The 11,027-nt window shown below is 47.2% G+C and overlaps 1 protein-coding gene across 1 annotated transcript in view; it reads right to left on the minus strand.

Moving 5' to 3' along the window:
• Window positions 1-9,066, minus strand: part of LOC103797510 (voltage-dependent N-type calcium channel subunit alpha-1B-like) — a gene marked incomplete at both ends in the record, with an annotated part of 89,028 nt that extends 79,962 nt beyond the window's left edge. Inside the window, one exon of the mRNA XM_009069729.1 lies at window positions 8,963-9,066. Coding sequence (XP_009067977.1) covers window positions 8,963-9,066 — 104 coding nt within the window. The remainder of the gene's footprint in view (window positions 1-8,962) is intronic.
• Between the last annotated feature and the right edge of the window lie 1,961 nt (window positions 9,067-11,027).

Consider the following 11,027-nt stretch of genomic DNA (forward strand, 5'->3'; position numbering starts at 1 on the left):
TGATTCTGTAGATCCTGCAACACTTGTGGGATTGAGTTTGTTACCTCATACAGTCCTGCACAGCCCTTCATGGCTCACTTCATGGGATCTGATGCAGTTAACACTCCAAACACTTCACTCACTAACCACATCAGCATCCAGGTGAAGAAAAGCAGATTTCTTCTCTCCAGGACAAGAATTTGTTCCATAGGTTCACACCTCTATGTTATGTCTTCCTGGAGGACAGAGTAAAACCTTCATAAGGGGAAGTGTCTGCAGGATGCAGCAAAATAGCTCAGCACCTTTGTGACAGTTTATGCAACTAAGGACACTAAACTTCAGCTGTGCTAAACACTTATTTTCCCTGCAAACCTGTTCTTTCAAAGACAGAGGCAGAGAGGGAGTCCTAGCAGACAGAGTCCATGGAGAGTGTGAAGGAGAGAGATGGACAGTGGAAAGGGAGAAAAGTAGCTGCTCAATGTCCTGGATGGAGATTCATGAAGAGCCTGGGGACCTGCTGAGCATCCTCACCCCTCCTGTGGGTGCTGAGGTGGCTTAGGGCAGTGCAGAGGGAGGCAGGCAGGATGCCAGGTAGAAAGGAGTTGATATGAAGGACAACAAAGCTCAGGATCTGAGCAGGCACAGGGGACACCCTCAATTCCTGAAGCATTTTGCAAGTTGCACTGTCACCATCATCACCAGCAGTACACCAGTGACTCTTTGAACTGTCTTAGAGATGAAAGGACACACACACCAGCCCTGAGAGCCTGGAAGGGGCTGGCAGGGAGGCAGCAGCAGGAGAGCAGCAGCCCTGCAGGGATGACACTCTGCAGGCCAAACACCTCAAAGGCACCAACCTTTGGAGCTTCTCACTGAAGCTCCTGAAGGAGAGGAGGAAAACCACAACAGGGGCTGAGACTTCACAGCAGCACACAGGAGGCAAGGGGTGAGGAGAAGGGATGGGAGAGAGAGAGCATCGTTCCCTACAGTGCACAAACCCAGGTGGATGCTGGTGAGTTAGAAATACATGGTTAGAAGTTAGAAACTTGGCTTAGGATGGAAAAATATGAATACATCCAGGAGTAAATAGACAAACAGTGCAAATTCCAGCTGCCTGGACAGGAGGCTCCATGGCCTTTAGCTGGGAAGATGCAAAGCCAAGAGGACATGGCTCAGCTGTGTCCATAGCTGGCACCTTGTACCCAGAAGGGCTGCAAACTAAATCAGAGATCAACATGGACATCAGTTTGTTTCCCGCAGCATCAAATATCTTCATCACTGGAAGGATCAGGAAGAATTCAGGATGAGCCAAAGATATGGTTATTCTCATCCACAGATAAAATCCTCAACTGCAGAGAAACCTGCAGGCAAAGCTAAAAATGATTTGGTGCTTTTGACTGGTTGATGCAAAAACATGAATAGAAATACATCTATTGTTGAATCCCTGGTTATAAATACCTCTAAACATCAGGACCAGGTCACCACTGAACACAGGTAAAGTGTATTGATTAGAAAACCCATCTGGAACAGGAATTAAAAACATGGAAATGCACCTCATTTGGGCCAGGAAAAAATCTGAGGGAGGTGAAAGATTGCACATCCCAGGAGGCACAGGGAGAACACACTGAGCAGTGCTGGAATGAGATGAAACCAAACAACTGACTCACCTGGAAAACCATAAATTCTTTAGGATTTCTTTGTGCTGGTAACATTTGGTACCTCTAACATATTGTTTCTCTGCCCATAAAGGTGGTTTATGGAGAAGTTAGAGTTTTGAGCCTCGTTATTAAACAGGTTAAAGCTTAAAACACAAAAAGCCCAGAGGAGGGCTGAGATTTCTAGTGTTGAGATGACAAAGCTCTGTGGCTCATCATCCACCCCAAACTGTCTCATCAGCTGCATGAAATCCTAAAGACACAGTGTTAGATGTTTCTACCCCACCTGGAGCTCCAGCCAGCCAAGATCACACTGGGCATGGTCTGAGGGGCATGTCCACACTGAGCCCAAACATCCATTGCCATCTGGCTGAGATGCTTCACCCATCTTAATATCACTGCTTAGGAGTAAGGACTGGCTCAATCAATCCTGCACAGCTAGAGCTGCTTCTGCTTCCTCCTCACTGCTCTAAAGAGGGGGAAAATGCAGTTCTCCCCAACCAGCTGATAAAGGATGAAAGTATCACCAAGAGACTGATGTCTCAGCACCAAGCCAGGCTCCACAGTCACTTTTATCACTGAACAGAGCAAAAAGATGCTTCAAATACAAGTCAGATATGGGATAGGTCTTGTACTTCTAGAAAGAGAAGTGGAACAGCACAGAGGTGAAGCCTTCAATGCAACTTCCTTCCTTCCTTCTGTCTTCACATTCAGCTTGTGCCAATTTCACTCTGATTCCACCTTTATGATTGAAGGAGGCAACAACAGAGAGAGAAAAAGGAATTCAAAAGCTCCATTTATCCCATAGCATCAGCCTGCTACAATTGCTGGATGAACCTCTGGCTCTGTTCATCAGATTTCCACCTCCAAGTCAAAGCAGAGCCCCCAGGGAATTCAAATTTAGGTCTCTTAGGTATCATTTCGATGTTACAGGCTGTAATTCCCATTGTGGCTTAACAGAAGGGCAAATAAAGGTAGTTCAGCTCTGCCTACTAGCCAAAAACACAAAAGGAGCAAAGGAGCCACATTCAACAGGACATTTAGCTGGGTGAGATGAAGTTATTGCTCCCTGACCCCTCCAGCAAGAAACACATGTTTCTCCCACACGTCTTGATTGCTGTGCTGACTTGATGAAACAAAGCGATGAGCAAGGGAAAGGAAAGAATTGGGAGGGTTTGTTCTGTCCTTCCTCTCCATTTTAAGCACAGGCTTGGAAAATACTACAAGCAAGGAGAAAGCAAGCATAATCTCATCCCTTTCCATGATGCAGCTCTTCTGCTGCAAATAATTACCACCAGGCAAAGTCAGATCACAGCAGGTAACAGTGAACTTGGAACAAGTTTGCAGGGGAATGAATGATTGTCTCTGTAATGAGGGGGAGGAGGGCAGAAGAATGAGGGGAAGGAGGACAGAAGAACAAGGGGAAGTAGGAAAGAAGAACGAGGGGAAGGAAGACAGAAAAATGCTTTGCAATTATGACAAATTCATCAGCCTCGTTTGTCTCCAGTCTCTGCATGTCTTGCAGGCTGAAGTTTTATGAGCTCGACCTGTCAAAACTCCTCAGGATGGGAAAACATGTCATGACACTCAGCAGAGCAAGTCACTGAGACAGGAGGTTTAGTGAGGCCAGGATGGGGCTGTGCTCCCTCCCAAGGAGCTGCTGTGGCACCACAAAGGGACAACATTCCGACACAGAGATCCCCAGGGACACTGGGGCATACAACACGGAGAATGTTTAATGGGACTGTACCCAGAGAGCATCTCCCCATGCTTCAGACTGCTCAGAACAGGGAGCAGCACAGAAGAATTAAAGCACTTTTCACCCTGCTCCTTGTTCCCCTGCGATGTGCCAGCACAGCCTGTAGCTGTGTCCCTTGCCAGCTCGTGCTGCCACAAAGATGCCACATCCATTCAGAGTGTCTCCCTGCAGGTCTTACACTAGGTGGTCTCATGAAACACAAGGCAGGGGTTGCACATCCTGAGGGGAAGAGATGACAAAGGGCCTTGAGGGGAAGAAGGCAAAGGAGCTTGAGGGGAAGCCATATATGAGGAGAGGCTGAGGTCACTTGGGCTGTTCAGCCTGGAGAAGACTGAGGGGAGACTTCATCGATGTAGACAACTGCCGCCTGAGGGGCAGTGCAGGGGCAGCTCTGAGCTCTGCAACCTGTGACAGGACCTGAGGGAATGGCTGAAGCTCTGTCAGGGGAGGTTTAGGATGGATATTAGGCAAAGATTCTTCCCCCAGAGGTGTTTGGGCACTGAACAGCTCCCCAGGGCAGTGGGCACAGCCCCAAGGCTGACAGAGCTCCAGGAGTGTTTGGCCAATGCTCTCAGGCACAGGGTGCAGTGTTGGGGTGTCCTGTGCAGGGACAGGAGTTGGACTGATGATCCTTGGGGGTCTCTTCCAGCTCAGGAGATTCTGTGACCTCAGGACAGAGCAGTCTGGACCATGTCATGGCCTGGCAGACACACGGTGGCCACTGTGGTGGCTCTCCACACTCAGTTATTGCAGCCAGATGAGTAAACCTCAGGAACAATCATTACTCTCTGCTGGCTGAGCTGGAAATACCTCAGGCTTCACCATAAATATTTGAGGACATGACAAGCAGCATTTTTCACACTCGAGAGACACAGACTCTGAGTATCCAAATGCATCATTCCAGAGCTTGCCCTCCCTGGCCAGCACTCCTGCTGTCTCCCCACCCTCAGTGCTCCCCACTGCCACGTCAAACAGTGCCAAAAAGCACTTAGCCTTGAAATAAGTTAAATCAGCTTCCTCACAGCATCCCAGGATAACGTTTATCCTCTTTGCATTGTGTAATCCAAAGCATCAAAACAGCCACAAATGTATTGTACAGAATCATTTAGCTCATTACCAGGCAAAATTAATACCCAATTCAACATCCAAGCAGGAGAAAGCTCCATAATTCCACCAGCATGTGGAAAAAAAGCTGCTAGCTGGGCTGAGAGGAGGCTGAGGGCTCAGAACAGCAGCAGGATGAGGAAAAACAGCACTGGAGGGCACTGCTGTGGGAGGGAACAACAGGAAACCAAGGTGTAGATAAAGATGGAGCCCAACCCTTGGTGGCAACAGCTCCCCAGGAGATTCTTTGCCTGTCAAGAAACCAGGACAAACTCAGGAAAGGAATGAGTGTGGGGCAGCACTTCCCAATTCAGTGAGGGTATTTTTCCCTCTTGACTGTAAACTCCAGAACCATGTGCAGAGTTCAATGAAAAATTTAGCAGGAGCAGCATCCTCTGGCCAGAATTGAAGCCACATCCCATGACATCCCAAGAAGCAAATGACCCTGTGTTTAAGGAATACTGAAAGGCATTTGAGGTCAGTGCTTCTTGACATGACTTGCAGTCACAACATTCCCATGGTGCCACCAGAGGCAGCCAATCATTTCCTATGGAAAGGTTGTATTCCCTGTGATGGATGTCTTTATTGCTCCCAAAGCACCTAAGAGGTCATAAGTAATATAAAGAAAAATAACCACCCACTGCAGTCAACACAAAACAATGTTTCAAGAGAAATTATACAATAATACAAATTCCTGAACGTTTTCACTACTGCTGTTGTTGCAGTCTGAACTGGAAAGCTTACAAAATGCTCCCCCAACTCCTGGCAAGGTGCCCCAACTTTCTGGAACAAGGAGGGAATGGTTAGAATGGATTGGCATGGTTGAAAGAGAGAAACAAAGACAAGGGCAGCTCTCTAATATGAACAGAACCTGGTTCATCCTTTTGGTGGGTGAATGGCTCAGCAGAACTTCAACCAGGTGTCTAATCCCCTCCTTTTGCTTTATTTTTACAATTTCTCTTTTCCTTTTTTTTTTTTTGTGTGCATCTTGGGCACCCCAACTTGCTTCCCAGCACGTGGATGGGCAGAACACACCCTGTGTCCACTCATCCTGGCCAAGTGGGCTGACCCCTATGTCAAGAAGCAAACAAGCCTACTGGATGTTAATGGTATCAAAAGGGAGAGGAATCTCTCCTCCTGCTTCTGCTCTCCTGGCCCTGTACAGTCCTGAGCTCTGAAATCAGCTGTGGCACTTGGTAAAAGCTCCTCCAGAAGAAAATAATCTGTGTTTTTCTGCTCTGTTGGTTTCTGCAGGGCTGTTGAGTTTTATCAGCTCAGGAAGGAATCAAGCACCAGAGAAGGAAAACAGAAAGTGGAGGGAATATAAAGTGAGGAGTAGAGAGGAAAATCCCCCACAAGGGACACAAACCCACTGCTCCAGAGCAAACAGGATGCTCTGTCCTGCAGGAGAGCCCCAGATCTTCCATAAACAACCAACCAAAGGCAGTTCCTGGATTTTAGGAGCTGTTTCAATTGCAACTCGCTTGAGTATATGTCCAAGAAAACTCTCAATCCCACTGGAAAACAGCACAGTCTGTATTTGTTTGTGATGTGCAACCTGGCAAAGGGCAGAGCCTCACCTTTAGCACTGAGCAGGGACAGCACAGCATCCATTGCCACATGCAGCTTCTGGAGAGACACAGGAGAACCCAACATCCCTATCTCCCACCACAAAGATGTTTGCAATCACTCCACACCCTTCCCCATTGGGGAAGTCTGGATATTCAGTGGCACAAGCAGAGCTGAGCTCTGCTGGCTGAGCCCCAGTGCTTGCAGCAGGGAGGGGAAAGGAGCAGAAGGCAGAGCCATTTGGGGAGGGTATTTAATTATTAAGTGAGTACAAGAGCACTGGCTTTGATCATGAGGAGGACACACTGTACAGCAGGCACAGCCTCATTTAGTCTGAATTAGAGGCAACATGCTTTTAATTACATCTTTAGCCAGGTACTGAGGGTTTGGTCATATCAGCTGTAGCCTGAGATTGGGGTTATTTTTACATCATGTTTTTAACAACACTTCCACATCTCCCTGTCACTTCCTTGTCTTTGCATCTATTATAGAATCAGGGAATTATTAAGGTTGGAAAAGACCTTTCAGATCATCAAGTCAGCACCACCAACATGTTCAGCACAAAACCATGTCCTCAAGTGCCATATCCACATGGTTTTTGAACACTTCCAGGAATGCTGATTCCACCAGTTCCCTGGGCAGCTGTGCCAGTGCTTGACAACCCTTTCTGTAAGAAAAAAGTCCCTAATATCTGATCTAAATGTCCCCTGGCTCAATCTGATGTCATATCCTCTCATCCCATCCTGTAACTCCAGAAGAATCATCAGAGGAGAAATGTTGTTTGCTCTTTGTTTCAGAACAGGTATCATAGAATCATAGTATGTTAAGGGGTTGGAATGGAGCTTAGAGATCACCCAGCCCCAACCTCCTGCCCTGGGCAGGGACACCTCCCACCAGAGCAGGTTGCTCAAGGCTTTAGCCAACCTGGCTGTGAACACTGCCAGGGTTGGGGCAGCCACAGCCTCCCTGGGCAACCTGGGACAGTGTCTCACCACCCTCACAGCAAAAACTTCTTCCTAAGATCTAACCTAAATCATCTCTTCTTCCCCATTTTGTGAGGAGGTGAGACTGGGGATCCTACCTGAATCAATCTCTCCACACTGCTCAGACAATCCCAAGAGCTAAGCCCACTCATAGCACACTATGTTGCTCCAAGCCCCATCCAACCTGGCCTGGAACACTCCCAGGGATGGAGCAGCCACAGCTTCTCTGGGCAACCTGTGCCAGTGCCTCAGCACCCTCACAGGGAAGGATGTTTTTATACCCAGTTTTTATACCCTGCTCAGTAGCTACAAGACCACCAGCAGTGTCCCAAGCTGTGTGGTCAACACCTGTGCTGTGATGTTTGTTCCCTTCAGCCTCTCCCCAGGAATTATTTCAGCCAAGGATGTCAAACTCATCTGCAAAAGAGAATATAAAAACTTCCCTCTGTGTAGATATCTTCATCCTTACCACAAACAAAGGCAAACCTGCTACACAGAGCTGCATTTTTAAAAGATACACATTTATATAATATTCATCTTTTGCCCCAAGCAACAAGAGGCTTTCAGGGGAGTCAGACAGAGGTCTCCATCTTCTGCTCACCAAACACATTTGAATCCAGCACAAAGGATCAGGAGCCTGTAGGCTTCTGGTTTTGTTTTAAATCACAAAGATCATTTCAGCCAGTGTGGGATGAGGCACCTAATGAACCACACTCAGCCCTGTGTGGGTCCTACTTTAAGCCATACATCATGGTCACAAAGATCTCTCCCACAAAGCCTCTGATACATCAGGATGTCCTGTGAATGGCTTTGATCAGTTATTGACCATGACAATTATTCCTGGATGAAGGAACAGCAAAGAGCACGACACAGCCTTAGCCACAGCTCTCTGCCAGCCCTCAAACACAACTGCACTGCTGCCTCCTGTGTGTGGCTGAGGGTGAGATTCATTACCCAAATAATGCAACTGAGCATGAATCTGTTCTGTGGAAAACACTTTTATTTCTCTAGGAACATAAAGAAAGAGCAAAGGTGCAGCACTGAAGGGTTTGAGCACACAGCAGGATTAACTCCTCTCTCTTCCTCTGCTGCCAAGAGCCAGAAAAAAAATCTACATCTTTATACGTCTCTACAATCTTGACCACCTGCAGGATCTAAGAAACTGTGCAAAATGAGGTGCCAAAACCTAAGAGCTTATAAACCATTGAAATGAGTCAGGTTGTTAATTCCAGATCAAATTCCCCCAGATGCTGGGGATGTTCCAGCTCAGCTTCAGACTTGGCAGCTTCATTTCTACAATGGTTCAAACCCAAAACTCAGCTGCAACAAACACCAAATCCTTGGCTGACCCCTGGGATTTGAACATCAAGAGACCAGTGTGTCCCCAAACTCCAGACACTGGTTTCATGAGCTAGATATTAAAAAAGCAAAACAAGCAAATAAAGAATCAAACCCAAAAAATGAAAATATCACCACCAAAAAAAAAAATCCCAAACAGCCAAACAAAAGTGTGAGATCTTTTAACTGCCTTTAGTTTGAGCTTCCCATTTCCCTGTGCTGCACAGTGACACCAAGTGCATTATCAACACTTTCATGTCCAGTTCCAGCATTTATACTGGCACCAGTGGGTTCCTGAGAGGTTTTCAAGGTGATGAAGGAGTAAGTGTTGGCTGCACAGACCCAAGTCAGTGTAATTCCAGGGAGTTCACTTAACTCTTGGGTTTGGATTCAGAAGCATCACAATCAATGACTTGGCTCAACAGAAATAGAAATACCCCACTGCAAGGAAAAGACAGGACAGGAAATGTGGGAAGGGAAACACTCATCCCTCAGTTACATCCTCCACAGTGCTAAAACCAACACATCTTCCATTATCATATCCAGTTGAGCACAAACAAGTCATGATGTCTTACCCTGATAAGACGCCCAGCACCAAGTTGAGCATGAAGAAAGAGCCAATGATGATGAGAGGGATGAAGTAAAGCCAATTCCAGGTATTTCCTGCAGCATCATTTGTCTGGAAACAAAGGAAAAGGGAGAGACAAAAAAAAAAAGTATTAATTCACGTCAGAAACAAAATACTATATAGAACCTGTAGGGCAGAGAGCAGGGGAGATTCCCCTTGGATTTCCATAGGATTGTCCACCATAGATGAACTGGTTAGTTCTGTTGTGTTTATCAGCTGAAATGTCAGCAAAAGAACTCATGAGCATTGTTCAGACCACATTTTGTCACCACCTGCTGGGACAAGATTCATCTAATATATTTAACAATGAACTGGCTGAGAGGATCAAGTTCACCCTCAGCGAGTATGCAGAGGACACCAAGCTGGGTGGGAGTGTTGATCTGCTGGAGGGAGGGAAGGCTCACCAGAGGGATCTGGACAGGCTGGATCAATGGGTCAAGGCCAATTGCACGAGGTTCAACAAGGCCAACTGCTGAGTCCTGCCCTTGGGCCACAAAAACCCCATGGAATGCTCCAGGCTTGGGGCAAAGTTGCTGCCCAGAAGGAAAGGACCTGGGAGTGCTGGTCAAGAGTGGCTGAACACAAGCCCAGGTGTGCCCAGGTGGGCAAGAAAGCCAATGGCATCTTGCCCTGCATCAAGAATAGTGTGGCCAACAGGACCAGGGCAGTGACTGTCCCCCTGCCCTCAGCACTGGTAAGGCCAAACCTCAAATCCTGGGTTCAGTTTTGGACCCCACACAACAAGAAAGACACTGAGGGTCTGGAGCATGTCCAGAGAAGGGAATGGAGCTGGGGAAGGGGCTGGAGAGTAAGTTATATGAGGAGCAGCTGAAGGGATCAGCCTGGGGAAAAGGAAGCTCAGGGGAGACCTTCTTGATCTCTACAACTCCATGACAGGAGGTTGGAGCCAGGTGGAGCTTGGTCTCTTCTCCTCAGTAACAGGTGATAGAATGAGGGGAAATGGCCTTGAGTTGCACCAGGAGAGGTTTGGGTTTGATATTAGGAAATATTTCTTCATGGAAAGGGTTGTCAGGCATTGGAGCAGGCTGTCCAGGGCAGTAATGGAGTCACCATCCCTGGAGGGATTTAAAAGACATGTAGATGTGGCACTTGGGGACATGGTTTAGTGGAGGCCTTGGCAGCACTGGGGAATGGCTGGACTAGATGACCTTAAAAGCCTTTTCCAGCCTAAATAATTTGATGTTTCTGTGAGTTCCACAGCTCCAGGCTGACCCTACTGCAGGGCCAAAACACATTTTGAGGTGACCTAACTCTGTGCAGGCTTTCTGCACCAATCCCCTCCCCCCCATCTCAATTCCAGCTTCCCATGTGCTGAGCATCAGCATCGTGTTTCCATCTGAACTGAGCCTCACTTCAGGAGGGAACTACAGCCTTCCCTTAATCTGGGCTGCAATTAAGGCCCAGCATGGCAACTGTGCCCAGAATCTGTGCACACATACAGACAAGAAGTCTGCAAGAAAACTGAGGCATCTTCAGACTGATTGCACTTCCACAGCTGCTTACTCAGCACTTTGGGCTCCTGTCATCCAAGCCCTCCCGAGGCTCCCTGAGGAAGCAGTGTGGTTTGGAGGGGAGGGAAGGGTGGTTTAGTGTGTGACAAAGTTTCTGCATTCATCAAGCACAAGGGAGTTCTTTAGGGAACTGCTGAAAAGTAAAATGCCACATGGCCATTTGCTGAGGGAAATGCAAATTCTCCTCTTGTGAGTGAAGAATGAAGCAATTTGAGGCTGATGTTGGGTGTAAGGGAAGGGAAAAGGGGAGAATAAAGGAAAGAAAAGACCCAAAGACAATCTCCTCCTCCTACTGAAGGGTAAAAAAAAAAACAAACCTCAAACATCGAGCTCATCCATTTGCTCATGGTGGAGACCTGGCAGTGACCACAGAGAAGTGCTCTCAAACACTAACTTGAAAAAGATGCATTAAATAAAGGCATCAATATCAGTTAGAATTAATACCTGTGGTGGCTTTTGGTCACTATTCCCAATCTTATT

The sequence above is a fragment of the Acanthisitta chloris genome, unplaced genomic scaffold (assembly GCF_000695815.1).
Source record: "Acanthisitta chloris isolate BGI_N310 unplaced genomic scaffold, ASM69581v1 scaffold14682, whole genome shotgun sequence".
Lineage (NCBI taxonomy): Eukaryota > Metazoa > Chordata > Aves > Passeriformes > Acanthisittidae > Acanthisitta > Acanthisitta chloris.